General features: G+C 45.2%; 1 protein-coding gene across 2 annotated transcripts in view; it reads left to right on the top strand.

The window, feature by feature from the left end:
* LMF1 (lipase maturation factor 1) overlaps positions 1-23,343 on the top strand; it is a 206,513-nt gene that overhangs the window by 38,448 nt on the left and 144,722 nt on the right. Inside the window, exon 3 of one of the 2 annotated variants that reach the window (XM_032231200.1) lies at positions 3,362-3,372. The exons of the other annotated variant lie outside the window; for it this stretch is intronic. Coding sequence (XP_032087091.1) covers positions 3,362-3,372 — 11 coding nt within the window. The remainder of the gene's footprint in view (positions 1-3,361; positions 3,373-23,343) is intronic. 2 annotated transcript variants of the gene reach the window in all.

Here is a 23,343-nt window from a genome sequence, read left to right as displayed (position 1 = left end):
ACTCCGAGCAGGGTGCAGAGAGGCTGGTTGGCCACCAGGAGGCACCTGAGCCTTGGACCAGTGGGGAGGGGACAAGGGAGAATGAGCTGGATGCCAGTAGTGAGTTGTTCCTGGATGCACGCCATCGAAGAGCTACTAGGTGTCAGGAACATTTGCACAGTTACAGGAGGTAATTGCACTCAGCTGGTGGTCATTAGGCTCCTCTCCAGACTATAAAAAGACTCGTTGTGCACACAGCCCTCTGTGCAGAAGTCAACGCAGGATTGAATGTTGGAGGACATTACTGTGAGCTTGGCAGGCTGGATTGCTGCTGAGCCTTATCTGTGTTTATTGCTGCCCAAGCTTGTCTGTGCCGATTTGCTGCCAAGGACCTGTCTGTCTGTTAATTAAATGCCGTAACTTATCTCTGGCTTGGAGTGTGTGTTGGTGTGGGATGAGGGGGGTCGGAACAGTTTACTAATGATGGGAAACCGGAGAAGTAAATTTTAAGATGTGCAAATGTGGATTGAAGGATTACCGTATTTTTCAGACTATAAGACACATCAGAGTATAAGACGCACCAAGATTTTGAGGAGGTAAATTAAAAAAAAAGTTTTTGCACTCTGCAGGCCTCCCAAACCCTCTGCATATCTCATTTTCTGTGAAAAACAGGGCACGCATAGAGTTTGAGAGGCCTGCAAAGTGCTCCTGGGGGCTGGGCGGGGGGCAAAAGCGAGTAAAAAATTGCCCTTTTTCGCTCATTTTTGCCCTCCTGAGCCCCCAGGAGCACTTTGCAGGCCTCCCAAACCCTCTGCATGTCCATTTTTGCTAAGAGAGAGAAGGTTCGGGAGGCCAAAACTGCTGTATTCAGTGTATAAGATGCACCCAGATTTTCAGCCTCTTTTGGAGGGAAAAGGTGCGTCTTATAATTAAAAAAAATATGGTATATAGGAAACCTGGTTGGTTGCAAGAAATAGATGTTTGCGGGGGGGGGGGGGATGAAGCCTTTGCCCATTTTATGATAGGGAAAGTGAGAATTGGGAATGTCAGGTGTCCCATAAAAGGGAGTTGACTGTCATGGGAATGTGTTCCTGAAGAAGGCTGTGTGGAAGAATCAGAAGAGGAGCAGTCAAAAGTGAAGGGCGCTGAATGAATAAGGGTTGAAAGAAAAGCACGTCTCCAAAGGAGCTACATTGAGATGCTTTGATCACATGCAGAGGACAAAAAAGTCACCAGACAAATGGACGAAAGAGTGAATGAATCAAGAGGAGAGGGAAGATGGAGCAAGTGGTGTTTGGGGTAGATCAGAGTTTGAGAAAGAATCCAGAAATTTAAGGAGCAAAAGACAAGGAATGGAAGCAGTGAATGAATATGGAGGAACCTGTTGTTGTGGTCCTCCAGCAGCCTATGGAGCTGGCAGCAGAGTTGGACAGTGAGGAGGTTGGCGAGGAACATGGGGCAGTCCTGGAATCTGGGGAAGGCTCTTTCTTGGAAGGAATTTTGAGAGTTTGGGGAAAGAAGAATTTGGTAGTGTGAGAACACGGCTAAAAATATGTTAAAACAAAGTTTCGTACTCACTTTGATTTCAAAACATGTCCTTATAATCACGTGAATCAGTCTGGATATTTCTTTGTGGGCCATTCTTCTCTGAGGCCTGTTTCATTCTAAGAACTCCATTAATTTCACCCCAAAATAGGCTACTTTTTCATGCGGGTGGGAGCTTTTCTTAACTCCCCCTCCCAACCAGTGGTGAGATTCAAATAATGTAACCCCGGTTCTCTGCCCTAGTGACCGGCGAGTAGGCGTGTCTGGGTGGGCATGTGACTGGGTGGGTGTGGCCAACTCAACTTCACTACGCCTCACCCAGCCTCTCCCTGCCATGCCTGGCTATGCCTCACCCCTCCGCTCCCAGCCGATCCTTGTCAGGCCTAGCTACTAGCCCTGCCGCCCAGCTGAGTGAGTGGTTGAGTGTCCGGGTGAACGGCCGGGCAGCGAAGCGAGGAGTGGCTGGAAGAGGAGGGGCGAGATGGCGCCAGGTGTGGGGAGGGGAGGCACACTATTCAGCTGGTTCGCAGAACTGCACAAAAAGTTAGCAACTGATTCTACTGAACCTGTGTAAACCTATTATTCTTATTATCATCACAACAACAGAATTGTATCACAGCAGCCAGTTGTTTCGCCGGATTTGGCATTGATTACTAGTCGGGCCTCACCCAGGGGCCTAGGACGTCGTAACTATTTTTGTAATATGCGTACAGATCCAAGCAGTGTGGCTTTTTGCAATTGACTGATGGAGATTTTATCAATTTTTAACTGTTTTAAATATAATTCCAGTGCTTTTGGATTAGCACCCAGTGTGCCAATTACCACTGGAATTACCACTGCTGGTTTGTGCCATAATCGTTGAATTTCAAGTTTTAAGTCCTGGTATTTCGCAATTTTTTCATGTTCCTTCTCAGCGACCCTGCTATCACCTGGCATTGCAATGTCTATGATTGTAACCTTGTTTTTCTCAACCAGTGTGATGTCTGGTGTATTATGTACCAGTATTTTGTCTGTATGCGAAAATCCCACAAGATCTTGACCATCTGATTTTCGGTGACTTTTTCAGGCTTATGTTCCCACCAGTTCGTTGCTGTTTTAATATTATAATTTTTGCACAAATTCCAATGAATCATTTGTACTACTGAATTGTGATGATGATGATGATGATGATGATGATGATGATGATGATGATTAGCCACTAAATTCCTCCCAAAAATACATTTTTTTAAAAATCCCAGCACGAGCAATTTTGAGATTCTGCTGTAGGCATTTGGGCAGTGTTTCCATTCTTCAAGTAGAGTGTAGAATTCCATTAGATGGCAGTGAAATTCTCTCACTGGCCCGTCCTATTTTTAAGTCTTTTGAAAATTTTAGAAACAAAACAAAAAGATTGACAACCGAGCAGAGTTTAGCTTGGCTATCAAAGAAAAAAACAAAAAACAATTACGAGAGATATGAGAATGAGAATTCCCTCTTTGGACACCCCACCCCCCCATTTTAACATTTTATGGGTGGAGCGTAAGAACTATCATGGGTGGGAACAATGGTGAGTGGGCGGGGCTAGATAAAGCCAGCATTTACCAAGGTTTTGCGATTCAGTTGGGATTATCTTTTTTCAAAAGCCATAATAAATCTTACGCTACCATTTTTGGGTGTGTCTCTGCCTCAGATTTTGGTGGCACCATTGCCTCGTAGGCCAAAAAGAAATGAAACCTTTTCCAGTTTGGAGACATTCATTGCTGCCCTGCTTTGAGAGGTTGTTTTCACAGATACGTGCACAAAATGTTGGCTCTTCCAAAATATTCTAACTCTTTCTTTCCTCCTGTTTATTTTGCAGGTATTCCTTTGGTAAGTGAATATAACTCAGAGCATCGCAAATAGTTGTTTTTTTCAATGCACTTTTTGGGTATGTAATCTTTTTTTAAATTACTCTCTTTTTTCCCTTCCTTTCTAGAAACAGGTATGCCCGTGCCTTAAAGGCCCTAGTTGTCAGATTTCCTAAAGATGCCCTAATTGAATCATAATTATCGAGTCAAGTTTTTAATACAAAACCAGTGATTTATTAGGAGCTCCATTAGGCAAGTTCTGTTCGCAGTCAAGCCTGTGCTTTCTTTGATTTATTTCTGAACTTTCCCCTATTCCTTCCCTCCCCTCAGTCTGTGTCATAATCTGAGATCCGACTCCAGCCAACAGTATGCGTGGAATGTATTCCCCCTCCCTGTCTCCCATGAAAACGCGGGGAGTTGACGGTTCACCGACAAATGTGCACCCAACAAAAGCGCGCCGTCAAAAGCATGGCGAGAAAACCGCGAGGTCGAAATCGCGCCCACAGAAGCGCACCAATGAAAGCGCGCCATCAACAAACAACACAAAAACAACGTAATAACAACGTAATAACCCTAACCCTAACCCTAAACCTAACCCTAAACCTAAACCTAACCCTAACCCTAACTCTTACCTTAACCCTAATCTCGCTTTTGTGGGCGCGGTTTTGTCGGCGCTCTTTTGTGGAAGCACTTTTGACATCGCAGTTTTCTCGGCGCGGTTTTGTCGGTGCGCCTTTGTCGGGTGTGCATTTGACGGGTCACAGGAGTTGACACTAGTTCCGTGATTGTGAACCCAGAGCCTTCTCTACGGGCACGCAAGCCATCACCTTAGCTCAGCTCCACTACACATGCGCATGCGCCTCCCACTGGCTAGCTGATTTTACGCTCTCTGCCGTGCACGCGCAGGGGCGTGGCAAATGCAGGAGATGCGCCTGCATGCACAGGGGGTTCATGTACGTATATGCGGGGGGGAGCCCATTTAGGTCCCAGGAGACTGCAGGGGGGCCAATTAGGCCCAAAATGGAGCGCAGGGGGGGGGGTTGCACGCACATATGCAGGGGGAGCGTGGGGGTCATGTGTGCATGCACAAGGGGTGGGGCATGGAGGCGGGGTGTCACATGCATATTGCATTATGGGTGCGGGTGCATGAGCTGTCTCGCTCGCATATGCACACTTTCGGCTCACGGACAACAAGAAGATTCGCCATCACTGCCCTAGTTTCTTATGCTGCCTCCAAGCCCTGCTAGGGTTAGGGTTAGGCACTTTCAGACGGTGTTCCACAAGACTTTAAAAAAAAAATCCACTCAGATGGAGACAATTTGCTAACACCCGAGCTTTGCCTCTTGACCACAGGCAGAATGAGAATTTCATTTTTCTTTTCTAACTAGCAGGTTCCATGCAGGGTGGATGAAAATCGATTTTAAAAAATAATAATCAAAAATTATATCTTTTATAAATTTTCTCAATTTCATTTTAATAAAATGGAGACTCTAGAAAGAATGCAGAGAAGAGCAACCAAGATGATTAGGGGACTGGAGGCTAAAAATATGAAGAACGGTTGCAGGAACTGGGAATGTCTAGTTTAATGAAAAGAAGAACCAGAGGAGACATGATAGCAGTCTTCCAAAATCTCAGGGGCTGCCACAAAGAAGAGGGAGTCAAACTATTCTCCAAAGCAACTGAGGGCAGGACAAGAAGCAATAGGTGGAAACTAATCAAGGAGAGAAGCAACTTAGAACTGAGGAGAAATTTCCTGACAGTTGGAACAACTAATCAGTGGAACAGAAGTTGCCTCCAGAAGTTGTGAATGCTCCAACACTGGAAGTCTTTAAGAAGATGTTGAATAGTCATTTGTCTGAAACGGTATAGAGTTTCCTGCCTAGGCAGGGGGTTGTACTAGAAGACCTCCAAGATCCCTTCCAACCCTGCTATTGTATTGTATTGTGTATTATTAAAATGCTTTTGGGGTAAAAAGTTAGTTTTCTATTTGATATATTAATAATTTAGTTTATTCAGCATGATATGGAACATAGTTAAGGAAATATGAGGCTGCATAGTCTGCAATATTTAAAGACCACCTGTCATTTCAGGTCCATCCTGGCAGCGCCTGTTAGCGGGCATCCACTCACCTTCTGCCTGCCATGTCCCTCACCTTGTTGTGTCAATGCCACATTGAAATGAATGGGACTGTTGGTGAGTCAACAGTAGGTCAGAGGAGGAGCCACTGCGGGATAGAGATGACAGTTGCGCTTTCCACTGCCTTAAAAAAGTTCAAAACATTCTTTTTTAAAAAATTGAGTTTTTTTATTTTTCCATTTTCATAACGTATAAGTATCTTTATTGTCATTGTACTTAAATACAATGAAATTGGTATAATCACATGTATACTATTACATAGCCAACATCATATTGTATTATTAAATGCTTACATCAATTCACCTTACCATCAACTCCCAAAAACAATTATTGGCTCTTCTGCTCTCCATACACCATATTTGTACCTTATCCATCACTTTCTTCTCCCTCTCTCCTCCCTCTCCCAGCTCCTTTCTTCCCTCTGTCATCCTTCTCTCCTTCCCCTTCCTCTCTCCTTCTCTCTCCCCTTTCCACTCCTCCTTTCTCTCTTCCTCTTCTCCCCTGCCCTCTCTCCTATCCCTCTCTTCTTCCCTTACCTCTCTCCTCTACTTCACACTCTTCATCTCATTTATTTGGTGTACTTCAGCTTCTGAGCGAGCTCCATTTTATGTTGATGGTATTTATAATTCCTTTTCAGTATACATATTTAATTTTGACATATATCTTCCTCCTTTAAAAAAAAATAGAACAAAAAAGTATACATATTTAATCATTGTACTTTGAAAAAAGTTCAACACAAGTTCAAGACCCATCTCATCCTGGGCACCTTTTTAAAAAAAAAAAAACTATTACCATCTGGCAGCCGGTACAGGACAATAAAAACGAGGACAAATAGGCTGAAAAACAGCTTCTATCCCAGGGCAGTAACTATATTGAATTCTATTCTATAGTGCAATATTAATGCAATGTCAGGGGTTTTCAGTTCAATTGTATAGAATGTGAAGGATGTGTCTTTGTGTTTTATTTTTGTGGTTATAATGTACACCGAAGATGGCCTTTAATTTCATTGTACGAGGTGCAAGGACAATAAAGTAAACTAACTAAATGACAGTAAAGTAAACTAACTAACTAAAAAATTGAAGTGGTTGAATGCCATTTTTAACAAGTGCCTCAGTGCTTCTCAACTGAACTGTCCAAAACATGGTCACACAAAAGATGTGATTCTGAGCTTTTGTGTGTGTGTGTGTGTGGGGGGGAGATGACAAAATCAAGGGTGACACAGGGTGTGAAAATGTACAGGCAATCCTTGACACATGACCACAGCTGGGAGCAGGATTTCCCAAGGTGGTTGTTAAATGAGTTGCCCCTGAGTTTTTTATTTCTTTTTTTGCCATGGTTGTTAAGTGAATCCTGTGGTCATTAAGTGAATCCCACTGACTTTGCTTGTTGGAACCCAGCTGGGAAGGTCTTGAATAGTAACCACATGCTGTAACCATTGTAAATATATGCCAGTTGCCAAGGGCCCAAATTTGGATCAGGTGACAGTGGGAGTCCTACAATGGTTTCATGAGTGAGGACTGGTCATAAGTCTCTGTCTTCAGGGCCAATATAACTTTATAACAATATACGTAACCTCCACGGCTAATCTCCAACCCTCAAAACTCTATAGCCTCATTTCTGCCAATTCCTTTTTCTAAACATTCCAATCCCAAATAAATAAATCTAATTGGATCTGCTTCCTTAAGCGTGACCTGAAATGAACTCAGACAAAACCGGTTTGTATCCCGCTATCCTTATCCAAATTCTTTCCATTCTGATCAGACATACAAATTTAACACATAGTTAGAACCAGTGGAGAAGGTTTTTCCTTTTGAACTCATGATACGGTGTCTTCTGACTGTTTAGTATTTATTTTTGCATTGCACACAGAGCGCGCCTCTGAGCCTCTAACAGATTAACAGAGTTGGAAGGGACCTTGTAGGTCATCTAGTCCAACCCCTCCAAACAAGCAGGAGACCCTACACCATTTCTGACAGATGGCAGTCCAGTTTCTTCCTGAAAGCTTCCAGTGATGAAACTCCCACAACTTCCGAAGGAATTTCTGTTCCATGGATGGATTGGTCTCACTGTCAGAAAATTTCTCCTTATTTCCAGGTTGAATCTCTCCTTGATCAGTTTCCATCCATTATTCCTTGTCTGGCCTTCGGGTGCTTTGGAAAATAGCTTGACCCCCACCCCTCTTTGTCAGCCGTCAAATATTCGAAGATGCTCTCATGTCTCCTCTGGTCTTTCTCTTCACTAGACTAGCCATGCCCAGTTCCTTTCATCGTATGTTTTAGCCTCTAGTCCCCTCATCATCCTGGTTGCTCTTTTCTGGACTCTTTCTAGAGTCTCAACATCTTTTTTATAGTGTGGTGACCAAAACTGGATGCAGTACTCTAGATGTGGTCTTACTAAGGTTTTATAGATTGGTATTAGTACCTCACTTGAACAGTTTCCATCCATTATTCCTTGTCTGGCCTTCGAGTGCTTTGGAAAACAGCCGGAGCACCTCCTCTCTGTGGCAGCCCTTCAAAGATTGGAAGATGCTCTCATGTCTCCCCTGGTCCTTCTCTTCACTAAACTAGCCATGCTGAGGTTCTTTATATGTTTGAGCCTCCAGTCCCCTAATCATCTTGGTTGCTCTTCTTTGCACTATTTCCGAGTCGCAATATCTTTTTTGTAGTGTGGTGACCAAAACTGGATGTAGTATTCTAGGTGTGGTCTTACTAAGACTTCATAGAGAGGGATTAGTACCTCCCTTTGTATCCCTCTGTTAATGCAATTTAGGATTGCATTGGCTTTTTTTTGGCCGCTGTAGCAACACACTGCTGGTTCATATTTAAAGGCATACCGCTTTCCTCATATATGTGGCATGCTGGCTTCTTCAGGTTTGTGTCATCCAGATGAGTTGATTGAAAGACATGGTGGAGGCCAGCACATCTGCAGGAGTACAGGCTGCTCTGAAGAGCTTTATTGAGCCTTCTAAGAAAAGATCTGGGCTCCAATTCTCCCTTAGCTAAAAAGCAGGCAATGTTTTTTTCCCCTTCTTTTATTCTTTTTTTTGGGGGGGGGAATGTAGCTCCTGAATTGGGATGAATCAAATGAAAAGACCGTGAGCTGCTTTGTCTATTTATTTATTTATTTATTTGCTGAGGAATGTCAGAAGCCCAGAATACAGTATTTATTTATTTTAGTTCTATTAAAACTGTGGAGCTATGACATTTTGTTGTCCTCTGTTTGTTGTTATCCAAAAGCATTTAAACATTGCTGAGCTTTGCACAAAATCCCACTCCATACTTAGTAGCTTTCACTTCAAAGAATTGTCTTAACATTTCCTGCAGCGATCTTTTGTATGTGCCAAAGGCTTCCTGTCTCCCCCCCCTCATATAAAAGGGGGGGAAACAGCCTGGGGGCTGGCTCTCACTTCAAACCAAAAGAGCCGATATAAATAGCATCTTAAAAAGTTTCGTAACAAAAAAAAATCTTAAGATAGACGCACATGCATATCAGGGCATAAAACAGTAAGGAATTGTATAAAAATAATAATTTCTAGATTAGTTTGCCGTGCTACTACTTTGCAGAGGGTTGCAGGGGAAAAATCAAGAGGTATGATTGAAGTCCTGTATTTTTTTTTAATGTGCACACAACACCTGTTAAGATCCAACTGAAAATAAGGAGGAATTTTCAAATGGTGAGAATTATTAAAGAGTACCCTGCCCCTCTGAGTTGTGGGTGCCCCATCACTGAAAGTTTTCAAGAAGAGGCTGGACAGCCATTTGTCCGGAATGGTATAGGATCTCCTGCTTGAGCAGAGGGTTGGACTAGAAGACCTCCAAGGTCCCTTCCAGCCTTGTGATTCTGTGGATCTAGAATGGTGATTTATTCCTTGGCTCTTCTCCTTCCGCCCTTAACTGGTCAGAGACCTGTAGGACTTCCATATCTGAGTTGCAATACCTGTAAAGCCACTAGATGGTAGGAGAGAGCTGGATGTTTCTGTGAACCTTTGATGCCACCCAATGTGCCTGGATAGTTCTACAGCTCATGCGTGAGAACTTTACGCAAAGTTAACATTAATCTTCGATTATTGAAGACATTCTCTTTGTGAGTATGCAGTGGGAAATTTACAGTCACAAGGTATTAATCTTCTATATATATATATAAATGTCTCTGTGTGTATGTTCCAGTATAATTCTGGGATGCCTCAAGCACACCCTCAGGATGTGTGTTCTGTTAAGACGCAGCCTGTTGTGCCTTAAATTGGCTCTTCTGTACAGCGCAGTGGAGTTGCCATGGTAATGGCTTCACAGTACTCCACAAGGGGGCTCCCTCTGGTAAGGGGGAAAATCCAACATTAGAAATTGCATTTGATCTGGACATTTCCACCCTATAAATAAATAGCCGGGCAATGCCGGGTTATCAACGATTGTATCCTAAAATGAAAGCAAGGTGGAAAGTATCACTACAATTGTTTGAAGGGACTACGGAGAGCATGTTGTGTTTAGATATGTTCTTGTAGGTTTCCGTGGCTGCTCTTCTGGGTGTCCCCCCCCCCCCCTGTCCGATATAAATGGATTGAGAGAAGCCGAAATACTGCCCCAAAATGAAAGGCTCTCACTGGCATTTAATGCAGGGCCAGGAAAGTAAAAAAAACACAGAATGCCCAATAATGCAATTTAAAAGAATGAATGAAAAATGCTTGGTTTTCATTTACTCGCTTGTCTCAGTGAGGCCATTTATTTTTTTTAGTTTAGTTTTTTTACAATTTTTTTTACAATTCTACAATTGATTTTCTGAGATCGCTTGAAGGGTTTAAAATACCAAGATTAAAAAAAAAGCTCCTCTTTCTCCAAACATGCAAATCTTTCTTTGCATATTTTTCTTGGATGGTGGGGGCCTGCTTTCTCTGCCCCCCCCCCCCCCCCCAATTGGACCATGACTAGGAATCATGGATCTTGGAGTACCTCTCAAGCAGCTGGACTCTCATTTGCCTCAGCTGTAGACAAAAGTACAGGGAACGTGGTATTTAAAATAGATTTTTTTAAAAAGTATTATGAAAGAGAAAAGAAATGGATGCTAATGGAGCCTGCAGGAGAATGATCACCATCAGCCTTGGGCAATAGAGTCACTTTAGGGTATTGTTAGAACTTAGCCATTATAACTAACTATAATACGTGGCTTATGGCTGAGCATATTCTGTGAATCGTGATTAAGCAGCAGCTTAATAGGTTATGAAGGTCAAAGCTAATGCCTCCATCCTTGTGGATCACCAGAGTATTCTGTGCTGGACTGGACAAAAGCAGGTTATGTGGCTGGAGTTTTGGGGTTTGATGATTGAAGGGCCTACTTTTGTGAATTAAGCCTTCCTTCCTTCCCTTTCCTTCTCCCTTCCCTCCCTCCCTTCCTTCCAGGGAGGGGTTCCGGCAGGCACTACTGCTGGTTCGCTCGTGTGCATGCTTTGTGCGTGTGCACGCATGCGCAGTGCAATTAAAGTTGAGAACTGAAACTGAAAAACAAGATGACAGCACCGACTGCGCCACCAAGGGAACAGGTTCAGGGGCGTGGCAGGCCTGGATCGCTGCCAGTTCCAGCGACCCAGCCCGCAAACCACTACTGGTTCGGCTGAACTGGTCCTAACTGGTAGCAACCCACCCTTCCTTTCCTTTCCTTCCTTTCCCTTCCCTTCCCCTTCTCCTTTCTTTTCTTTCCATTCTTTTTTCTTTCCTTTCCTTCCCCTTCCTTCCCCTTCCCTTTCCCCTTCCGTCCTCCTTCCTTTCCTTTCCTTTCCTTTCCTTCCCTCCTCCCTCCCTCCCTTGTTCTTCCTCCCTCCCTCCCTTGCCCTTCCTTCCTTCCCTCCCTCCCTCCTTCCCTCCCTTGTTCTTCCCTTCCACTCACCTTCCCTCCCTCCCCTCGCTCATTTCCTCCCTCCTTTGGTTGGAAGGAATCGGTCTCCTGGTCCAATCCTCTGACCCTGGATTATTTCAGACAAATGGCTGTCCACTCTCTTCCTGAAACCCTCCAGTGTTGGAGCATCCACAACTTCTGAAGGAGGCTCTTCCACTGGTTAATTGCTTTCATTATCAGGAAATTTCTCCTTGATTCCAGGATGGATAAATTTAAAGAGGAAGACTCTCCTGTTAAGCGCTGAATGATAGGTAGTGCCTCCTACTACACTGATAGTCCCTATGTATTTTGTAATCTTCAGGGGTGCGTGTAAGGCTTTTGGGGGGGGGGTGTTTGAGTGCTGGGGGAGGGTTTCCGCTGCTTTGGTTTTTGTAAAGGGCTCATGGCCTCGAGACAAGACTCCCTCTGCAGTGGCATCCATTGCCCAAAGCTGCAGCTAAATAGGTTTGTCACGCTTGGTTGCGCTGGGCTGCCCTGCCCCGTCCCCTGCAACCCGGTTTCCTCCGAGTGAGACCCTCTCGGGGGCCCAGAGAAGGAGCTTAACAAAAAGCACCTGTTTCAGAGGTTGCTTCAGCAGCTGTTGGCAGCATTTGGTGACTTCCCGACTCGGCTGGGTCGTGAGAATGCTTCCACCACCTTGAGAATTGCCACTGTTGTTGATTCTAGATAGTCATGCTCACCTGGGCTTCACTTTGCATCATTTTAGGGCAGGAATTATGGCCTTTTCATGACTTGTGGACTTCAACTCCCAGAACAAGCAATCCTGTCTTGAGTTATGACCATAATGGAGCCTGCCATACTGGAGACAAAAACATACGATGGACGGTTGCAGGAACAGGGCACGGCTAGTCTAGTGAAGAGAAGGACCAGGGGAGACGTAATAGCAGTCTTCTAATATTTGAGGTGCTGCCACAGAGAGGAGGGGGTCAAGTTATTCTCCAAAGCACCTGAAGGCCAAAGAAGGAATAATGCATGGAAACTGAACAAGGAGAGATTCAACCTGGAAATAAGGAGGAACCATCTGACAGTGAGAACAATCCACCCATGGAATAAAAGTTGCCTTCGGAAGTTGTGGAGGCTTTCAAGAAGAGATTGGACTGCCATCTGTCAGAAATGGTGTAGAGTCTCCTGCTTGTTCGGGGAGGGGTTGGACTAGATGACCTACAAGGTCCCTTCCAACTCTGTTAATCTGTTAAATCCTGCCCGTCAGCGGCATAAACCAGGACAGTTGTAAATTTGGCCAGTCACGTAACTGACTCGATTGTACAATTTTTCTTTTATTTGCAGTTGCCATTAAGTGGCCACTTCACCACTCAGCCAAACTGCATGGTTGTAGCTGCGAATTTAGCTTTTCTGACATCCCCACATTTCTGAGTCAATGGTTCTGCTTTTTCAGGCACGGCTGAGAAATCTCCCTCTGCCCTCCAGGCTGCAATATTCAATTTATTTTCTGAGCCATCGCTTTGCCTCCCATCTGTTTGTGATGGAGGCAGATGTGGCGGGATGCCAGCCTGAGTGCACAGCCGTGTTGCACCAGCGCTGTGAATCAGGTGCCCTGGGTGACCTTTGACACTCCCTGCTCTTAAAAGCTTCCCCGGAAAAGGCTTACTGGGGGGTTTAAATGGCCCAATCGAAAGTTTTTGCTCAAACCAATTTCCCTGCCTTGCAAGGACCAGAAAGTAGAGCCTGTAGCCACATGGCATTCGGTCACCGCTTGACTTCAGCAGTGCACGCTTGGCCCTTAATTTTCTCCAAAAGTGCCTTTGCCCAATAGAGGGCAGAGTCTTATATTTTCTACCTAATTTATACTCTTGGCATTATACTCCCAGTTTCATTTGACAGAAGCTTTGGGGGTTAATGTAATTGGCTGCTTCTGGACCCTTGGCTCAGATTTCTTGCTGGATCTCAAGGTTGAATTTGCTTTTATTGGCTCTCATTCAAAACATCTGTGCAGGAGTGACACTGTCATTGCTCTAGGCCAGGGGTGTCCAAACTTGGGAACTTTTAAGACTTGTGGACTTCAATGCTGACTGGGGAATTCTGGGAGTTGAAGTCCACAAGTCTTAAAAGTTCCCAAGTTTGGACACCCCTGCTCTAGGCCTTCTCACCTTTGCCATAATATCCTGGGGCTTAATTAGCGGTGCTGATGGGAACTGTTTTAGCCCCACGCATCACTTGGGAGGAACCTGCTTAAAGACAAAGAAACATAGAACCAAAGGAAAAGAAATTCAAGTATGTCAGAGTTTGTTGCGGCAATTGCATCCAGAAAGCAAACACGGGGAACTGATTCAGCAGGATTCATTAACTTCTCTATATGTAATATAACACATGAAATAAGTATACAATACCCAAACAGGTTTTCCCAAACAGGTTTTCCCAATGTGGTAGCAAATATAAGCAAACACAAGAAGAGGAGAGAACAGTTTCAATTTCAGTTCAGAGCAGCAGACTAGTTTTAAGCTCAGCACAGACTCAGAGCTCCAGAGCTAAGCCACGCCCAGGTTCCAAACTGTTTCAGCTCCCATTGGCTGCCCTTGTTACTAAGCCCTATTCCAGTTCATGAATACTACACTGACAAAGTAGCCAGTAGGTCTGATTTAAAATGTTCAGGGTCTATCATTAAGCCCAAGAGAAGCCCAAGATCTGAACTGGTCTAAAGACCAGAGGTTTAGTTTTCTGAGCTTTCCGACTTGTGCTGGTGCCTATCCTCAGGGAACTTCTCTCTACCAGAATGTGAGCTTTCGGCTATTCTATGCCTAGAATCTATGTGGTACCTGGTTGTGTGTGGCTTTTTTGTTACTGACAGCCGGCTGTTAACTCGTTGGCTGTTGTTTCCTTGGGCTGCCAAGTCCTCGGTTCCTAAGTACTTGACAGGCTGGTGGAAAATCAGCACTCCTGTTGACCTACAAGGAGCCCATTTTCCAATCATTTCCCTGGCTGTTTTTGTGTCTGCTCTTCCAACAATCTTAAGTAGCTGTGAAATTGAATGTATGTTCACTGCAATGTGAGGTTACTGATGAGTTTGGGTGTCCTCGTCTGACCGCTCCCTTGTGTTCCTGCAATTTTGTAACATATTGCATTGAATAACCCAAAGCATAAAGGTAAAAGTTTCCCTCGCACATACGTGCTAATCGTTCCCGACTCTAGGGGGCGGTGCTCATCTCCGTTTCAAAGCCGAACAGCCAGCACTGTCCGAAGATGCCTCTGTGGGTCATGTGGCCGGCATGACTAAATGCTGAAGGCACACGGAATGGTGTTACCTTCCCACCAAAGGTGGTTCCTATTTTTTTACTTGCATTTTCGCATGCTTTCGAACTGCTAGGTTTGCAGAAAGCCCAAAGCATAGAATTCCAAAGCACACATTTTGCTACAGAGAAGTTCCCTGAAACTGGGTTCCAGCATGAGTTCGAAAGTTCAGGGCAGGACACTGGCTTTATTAAGAGCCGTGGTGGCCCAGTGGTTAGAGTGCAGTACTGCAGGCTACTTTTGCTGCCTGCCGGCTGCCTGCAATTTGACAGTTCAAATCTCACCAGGCTCAAGTTTGACTCAGACCTCCATCCTTCCGAGGTGGGTAAAATGAGGACCAGATTGTTGGAGTCAAGAGGCTGACTCTGTAAACCGCTTAGAGAGGGCTGTAAAGTGGTATGTAAGTCTAAGTGCTATTGCTATTCTCCCAAAAGTGTTTTTCAAATGGGGGGGGAGGGGGGAGGATTTGCTATGTCCACTCTGAATCCACAGACATGCATTTCTGTGCAGCAAGACAGGAAGGACTTCTCAGCATTCCCATGGCCACAGGGGATTGTGGGAAAGCATCTGTATAGAGGGGGATGGCTGGAATGGTACATTAGAATAACAGAATAACAGAATTGGAAGGGAACTCCAAGATCATTTAGTCCAACCCGCTGCTCAGGCTGGAAATCCTATGCCATTCTGGACAAATTGCTGTCCAATCTCCAGTGATGGAGCACCCACAACTTCTGAAGGCAAAACTGTTCTACTGGTTAATTGTTCTCACTGTTAGGAGATTTCTCCTTTGTTCTAAGTTGCTTCTCCCCTAGTTTAGTTTCCATCCATTACTTCTTGTCCTGCCTTCCAGGACTTTGGAAAATTTGACCCCTTCTTCTTTGTGGCAGCCCCTCAAATACTGGAACGCTGCTATCATGTCACCCCCTATTCCTTCTTTCCACTAGAGTAGCCATAGCAAATGCTGCTTGCTTTCAGCTTCTCGCTTGCTGCATCCCCAGCTGAGTAATTACATAGTTTGGAAATGACAATCTTAAAATTAGTTTGAGTCATGCCCAGATTACGGGAGATTAAAATGCTCCGTGGAAAGGAGGAGGAAGGAACCGATGGGCCTTGGTCCCCTCCCTTCCCCGGATGTCTATGTGTTCCAAGCAGGCTGTTGGGTTTTCTGGGAAGAAAGAGGTTTTTCAATCTCATCCCTTTTTCTCTCCAGCATTCCGGATGCTATGGGGGTGATTACTGAAAACTAGTAACTGCCCAGAAGCAAAATTGTAATAAACGGGGAGAATTAGTTCTCCGGAAGCTGCTATTTGCTGGATGTGAAACTTCAGATTTAAAAGAGGACGTCTGTCCCAAAGGCAGGGAAGAAACCTTTGATCCTCCAGGTCTCTGCATGAATTATTCTGGAGGCAGAACCCCTCCTTCTGGCCCACAGACCTGCCTTTTAAAGTGGCGTAAAATCAAGATGATCCGTAGTTCACATCTTCTGCTTTGAGCTTTCATTACACCTGTGCTGGACAGGAGGAAAAAAATCCTTTCGGGGTGGGAGAGGAGATTGGGGGTGTGGATTGTTTATTTTATTTTTGCTTGCTTGCTTACTTATTTTAGTTTGTCAAACATGCAAAAGATAATAGGTATAAGTATAAACATGGACATGAACACAGGAAATGGGTATGAATAAGTGGGGACAATAGTCAGGGACGTTAGGCATGCTGGTGCACTTATGCATGCCCCCTTTACGGACATCTTAGGAATGAGGTGAGGTGCACGGTAGACAGTTTTAAGGTTAAAGTTTTGGGGGTTTGCGGATGTAACAAGGGAGTCAGGGAGAGCATTCCAGGTGTTGACCACTCTGTTGCTGAAGTCGTATTTTCTGCAATCAAGTTTGGAGCAGTTTACCTTGTGTTTGTATCTATTGTTTGCCTGTGTATTATTGTGGTTGAAGCTGGTTGACAGGTAGGACGTTGTAGCAGACAATTTTGTGTACTGCGCTTAGGTCAGACCGTAGGCAGCGTAGTTCTAGGTTGTTCAGGCCCAACATTTCAACCCTGGTGGCATAAGGGATTCATTCAGGTTTCTTTGCATGGCCTTTTGGTTGTGCTTTGTTGAACAGAATCAGTGAATGTTGCCGCACCAGATTTGATAGTGTCCGTTTTACTTTACGTGCTCGCATCTCACACCCATTGCTCCTTCTTGATAATGAGGACTTCTTGTCTTCTCTCCAGCAAAACAAGGCTCGCTGCCATCTTTCACAATAAGCATTTTCAAAACATTGCATGTCAAGCTTGGTTGTCAGCTCGCAGTCAGATAAATCCGCAGCTAAGCCTTCAATTATGTGCAACTTCACAGCTTTTATTCAGGAGGAGTTTGGTAGCACCTTTCCTGACAAATCTCACTTCATCAAGAGCATGGAGAGGCTCCACTGTTGTGGGATGGAGGGGTTGACACATGGGACAGGCTTCCTTTCACAGATGGGTGGGTGTAGAGATAATTCATAAAGGTACCTTCTTGCTTAACAATTGCAATGTGTTGAAAAACCTTGCTGTGGTGGCATAGTGGTTAGAAGGCAGTACTGCAGGCTAATTCTGCCGACTGCCAGCAATTCGATCCTGACCAGATCAAGGTTGACTCACTCAGCCTTCCATCCTTCCGAGGTGGGTAAAATGAGGACCCAAAATTGTTGGGGGCAAATAGGCTGAATCTGTAAACTGCTTAGAGAAGGCTGTAAAGCACTGTGGAGTGGTATATAAGTCTAAGGACTATTGCTATTTACCTCTCTATCATATCCCTCTTTTTGGCCAGGCCCCGGTAGGCCCGTACCGGGGCGTACCGCCTGCCACCCACCACTGGACTAGTTGCAGAAGTAGTAAGTTTTTAAAAAAAACCAGGTGCAATATAGAGAAAATGGGCTGTTGTTTTGAGCAGAATTTTGGTGTCGATGGCTCTAGATCAGAGGTGTCAAACTCAAGGCCCAGGGCCCGGATCCGGCCTGCGGGGTGCTTAGATCTGGCACGTGGGGCCACCCTGGAAACAGCAAAGGACCAGCCCGCGATGCCTCGTGGTGCCTCGGCCAGCAAAAATGGAGCTTGGGAGGATTGCGGGTGGCCCTCTTGAGCTCTGTTTTTGCTGCCAGATGATTGCAGGAAGCTGTCACAGCCGAAAATGGAACTCGGGAGCCTGTTTTTGCTGGTAGAGAGCTGTTCTGATCGAGGCTTCCCGAGAGCATGAAGCAAACTCCTGGTCCCGACAAAAACCCCTTTTATTAATTGACTGTGAATTCTTCTTCACATCCAACAAAGTCTTTCGAGGGAGGATTTACAGTCACCGACCTTATCTGGCTTGGAGAGCTGCCAGGCTGATATCTGCAAAACTTGGCAAGGAGCCTCGGAGAGTCACAAACCAATTAAGCAAACTAATGGTCTCCTGCAAACTCCACTCCCCTTTCGCTCCTCTTTTATTTCCTCTGGGAGGGGCCATTCACCACCCACCTTACTCCCAAGTCGACCCCTGTTCTTTAGCTGTTCCCTTGGTCTGGAAACTCTGAGCATGCACAGACTGGGAACAGGCTCCAGCTGTTCTTCTGCCCTACTGATATCCGACTCTGAAGGCAGCTGATAACTGTCAGATGGTCCTGGCCCCCTCGCTGCCTCTGACGCAGAGCCCTCTTCAGAGCCTTCCCCAGACTCCAGGACTGGCCCAGGTTTCTCCCCAAACTCCTCACTATCTGAATCTGCTGCCAGCTCTGCTGGCCGCTGGTGGGCCACAACAACGCTCAGGCCACCACACGGACCCCCGACCCGAGTGATGTTGAGCTGGCCACACCCACCCTGGCCCCCCAAAGTCAAACACAATCCTGATGCGGCTCTCAGTGAAATCGAGTTTGATCCCCCTGCTCTAGATAGTTGCAGTGTCCTGGTGCTTGGCATTTCTTTTGTGAAAAGGAATGGCAGAGGTCTTCCAATCACAGATCTTGGCTTCTGCCAGCAAGAGAAGTTTGTAGAGGCCACATGTAGTCAAAATGCAGGTCTCTTTAAAAGTGGGGGGGGGGATAAATGCTGGTACTTTTGGTACTTTAACTCCAGACTGTGCCAGGCTGTCATTTGGAGATGGGAAACTGTCCATGGAAGAATGCAAAACAATCAGCGGTATTAATGCCAAAGAAAAAGTGCAAGGGCTTGTCTATTCTGATATGCCTTGGCAGATACCCAAACTCCCTGTTTGTTGTTGTTTGTTTCTGAAAAAAAATAAAGGAGAACTCCGGCCATGGAATTGGATCTTGAAGCTGTGTTACCTGTGTTGAGCATCTCCGGGAATATGGGTTACTGATTTTATGGAATACCCGGAAGGTCATTTATTGCTCCATTCTCTCTTCCATATGTTAAACATTTGGAGAGATAGTCCTGCTACAAAAGGAGCTGTTGCAAGTTCCAGTTTCCACCAAAGAGAAGCACGTTCCTGTTCGTTTCAGAAAAACAAGAGTTAGAAGGGAGCTTGGAGGTTTTCTAGACCAGGGGTGTCAAACGCAATTTCATTGAGGGCCTCATTAGGGTTGTGTTTGACCTTGGGGCGGGGACAGAATGGATGTGGCTAGGGGTGGGTGTGGCCGGGAGGATGACCAGGGTGGATATGGCCAGCTCGATGTCACTCATCAAGACTTTGTTTTTGGCTGCGATGGCCTCCTGCAGCTCTCTGCCAGTGAAAATAGAGCTTGAGGAGGCCAGTTGCATCCCGCCTGGGCTCCATTTTTGCTGGCAAAGGACTGCAGGAGGCCATTGCAGCTGAAAACAGAGCCTGGGCGGGCCACATACAGCCTTCCTGAGCTCTGCTTATGTTGGCAGAGGACTGCAGGAGGCCATTGCAGCCGAAAACGGAGCCTGGGCGGGCTGCGCATGGCCCTTCCAAGCTCCGTTTTTGCTGTCAGAGGAACCATGGGCCGGTCCTTCACTGTTTCCAGGGTGGGCCAGATCTAAGCACCCTTGGTGGCCGGATCCAGCCCCCGGCCCTTGAATCTGACACCCCTGTTCTAGACTAACCCCCTGCCCAAGGTAGAAACCCTTAGATTTTGCCCAATCTTTTCTTGAAGACTTCCAGTGATGGAACCTGCATGAGGCCAGATACAAGATGTGGTGGCTGATTGTTCCACTGCTTAATAGCTGCAATAGTCAGGAAAGTCCTGCTTCTCTCAGTTTGAATCTCTCTTTGCGAAGTTTCCACCCATTTGTTCTTATTGTACCTTTGAGCACTAGGAAAAATCAAGCCACCTCTCTTCCTGTGACGCCCCTTCAACTATTTGGAAGACTGCTATCTGCCTTTTCCTTAAGCTAAATACACTCCGTTTTTAAAATGGTTTTTTATAAGTTTAGCAACCAAACCCCTCATGGGCTTCATTAGGCAAGAAAAATCAAAAGTACACATGTAGACTTGGTGAAACCAGGCTTAATAGCAGTGACTGTGAGAGGGATCTTGGAGTCCTAGTGGACAACCAGCTAAATAGGAGCCAACAGTGTGCAGTGGCAGGCAAAAAAGCCAACGCAATCCTAAATTGTATTAACAGAGGGATTCAATTGATCAAATGAGGTACTAATACCACTCTATAAAGCCTTAGTAAGATCACATCTAGAGTACTGCATCCAGTTTTGGTCACCACACTATAAAAAAAGACATTGAAACTCTAGAAGGAGTGCAGAGAAGAGCAACAGGATGATCAGGGGACTGAGACTAAAACATACAATGAACAGTTGCAGGAACTGGGCATGGCTAGTCTAGTGAAGAGAAGGACCAGGGGAGACAGGATAGTATCTTCCAATATTTGCGGGGCTGCCACAGAGAGGAGGGGGTCAAGTTATTCTTCAAAGCACCTGAAGGCCAGACAAGGAACAATGGATGGAAACTGAACAAGGAGAGATTCAACCTGGAGGAACCTTTTGACAGTGAGAACAATCAACCCATGGAACAGAAGTTGCCTTCATACGTTGTGGGAGCTTCATCACTGGAGGCTTTCAAGAAAAGACTGGACTGCCATCTGTCAGAAATGGTGTAAGGTCTCCTGCTTGGGTGAGAGGTTGGACTAGATGACCTACAAGGTCCCTTCCAACTCTGTTAATCTATATCTATTGCTCTCCTGCATTATTTCATCTCCTCAGCACCCTGTTTGTATTGTGGCCACCAGAACTGGACACAGAGTTCCAAGTGTGGCCTTACCACAGCAACCTACTGTGTGACTAACATGTTCCATGTTCTCAGCATGAAGTCTCTGTTGATGGAGCCCAAGATCGTTCTGGCTCTTTGAGTAGCTGCTGCACACATGGTGGCTTGTGCTTAAACTGTGGCTTTGAGGAGACTTAGATTCTTCTCACTAGTACTAACCAAGGACCACCTATCAAAAAGAAAACAACAGAATAACATAGTTGGATGGGACCTTCGTGGTCTTCTAGTCCAACCCTCTGCTCAGGCAGAAGATCTGATAACATTGGGGACAAATAGCTGTTCCAGTCTCTTCTTAAAAGCTTCCCGTGTTGGAGCAACCATAACTTCTCAATTGGCTTGATAAGTTTCCATCTATTGCTTCTTGTCCTGTGCTCATGTGCTTTGGAGAACAGGTTGATCCCCTCTTTTGTGTGATAACCCCTCAAAATCTGGATGACTGCAGTTATGTCACCCCTAGTCTTCTCTTCATTAGACTAGACATACTCTCCTTGATTAGCTTTTGCAGACTCTTTCCCATATAAAGAAATGGCTTCCAATCGTCTTTATAGCAATTCTAAGTATAATTATAAATTTACTCTGGTTACAGCATTGCTCTCTTTTTGTGATAATCTATTCTGTCTAATCAAAACCATAAATCATAAGTTCATTTTTCCTGTTTCATTCCAAAAGTCTATTCAGATTTCCAGTCAGCAATAAACATAGATATTATCTTTTTTCTGATTAAAAAAAATCAATTTGGCCATCTCAGGAAGTTCCATTATCTTCACTAGCCATTCCTCTGCTGTTAGTAATGCTAAACTTCCCCAATATTGTGCATATATAATAGTCTCACTGCAGTTATCATCCATAAAAACCTAGTTCCATGACAACTTTCGCCTGTCCTCTGAGATGTTAATAATCCCCACCGGCTTTGTGTGCAAATTTGATGAAGGGCCATTCTCTTCTCTCATATATATACTCCATTGTGAGTCATTTACTTCCCTCCTATACGGAGCACTGATAAAAAAAGCTGAATGAACTCTGAGGTTGCTGAAGTGGGCAGTGGGGTCATATCCCCTTCATCCTGTGATTTGGAAGAGGAAAAACAGATGGGCTGGTTGGTTGGTTTCAGAAAATGTATGTCCATGTTAAATAAATAACTCTGCGCCACTAACAAACACTGCACAGACAAAACTACATGATCAAACCTGTATAAAATCATATCACCACCACTCCACTCTTGTTGTGGCCTGTCAGCCACCAGTCCCTCCAGCAGCCGAATCAGAGGAGGAAGAGGAGGTGTGGGAGTCAGGGTCAGCATCAAGGCAACCTGAGAGCGCCGAGGGGGAAGAGGGAATGGAGCTGGCAGAGAGAGAGAGAGACGGAGGTAGAGGCTGGGCCGTCTGTAGGCCCTCAGATGGAGAGTCAACAGCCCGCCAGGTCTGGAGGTGGCTGATGAGGAAGAGGAGGAACAGCTGGGTCCAGTGCCTGACATGCGGATGTGCAGAAGGCAGAGGAGAGGAGGGCAATGGAAATCCATGGGCCGGTCCTTGGGACAGAAGAGCCACCACTGCTAGCAAAGCCCCACCCTAGCTCTGGGGATAAAAGGCAGGGAACGGAGCTTGGTCAGGACAACTCCAATCCAAGCAAGACTTTGCATTCTTAGCTGCTTTGTTAAACCATACTTTGTGACATGGGATGGGGCCTTCGGAGAGCAGAGGAGCTCCCAAGAAGGGGTTGGTTTTATCCTGTGAAGCCCTCCACCCTCAATTTCTAGGCTAACCTCCTCTTGATAGCATCTATGAGCTCAGTAGGGAAGCCCTGGCAGACTTTGTTCAGAGATAGACTGCCTTTGTATAGTGAGGTTCAGCACCCATGCATTTTTATTGTTACCTCCTCTTGCAATGAATGTGAGTTTGCCATATGCTCAAAAGCTGCCTAGTATGAAAAAAAATTTTTAGAATTCTTTCTTGGCTCAATGTGATTGGACACACAAGGAATTTGTCTCTGGCGCATAAGCTCTCGGTGTGCATATACATGCAACAAAGTGATGGGTCATAGGTCATAAATCATAGCTACAATCGTGAATCTTATGACTAATCATTTGACAACAAGTGATAAATCATAAGATACCAATAGGATATGATAGTAGGGAAGATGAAAAGATGAGAAGGATAATAGCAATGCAGCCTACTACATGGATAACAGCCTACTACTAATGGTTGCTGCAACTGCTGGGCCAAGAGGCACACAGCCTTTCTTAAGCTGAAGGCTGCAGCCAGCTAGGTGCGGGACTCTTATCCCCAATGAGAAAAACCTGAATTCGGAATGGATTCAGTAAGTATTTAAACTTGAGTTGCAATTACATTAATGACTCTTAGTAGGATTGCTCCTGTGTTTACTCTTCCTCCATTGCAAATTGCAGTTAACCACTGCAAATTGTTGAGGGGGGGACACACAGGTTTCCCCCCTCCCCCAGCTTGAATCAGTGTGGGCTAAAAAGCAAAATCGTGTGTGTTTGGTTGAGATTCCTTAACGTTAATTA

This window comes from Thamnophis elegans, chromosome 14 (assembly GCF_009769535.1).
Source record: "Thamnophis elegans isolate rThaEle1 chromosome 14, rThaEle1.pri, whole genome shotgun sequence".
In the NCBI taxonomy this organism is placed as follows: domain Eukaryota; kingdom Metazoa; phylum Chordata; class Lepidosauria; order Squamata; family Colubridae; genus Thamnophis; species Thamnophis elegans.
The sequence above is the reverse complement of the archived record's forward strand: the minus strand, read 5'-3'. Positions and strand labels throughout refer to the sequence as shown.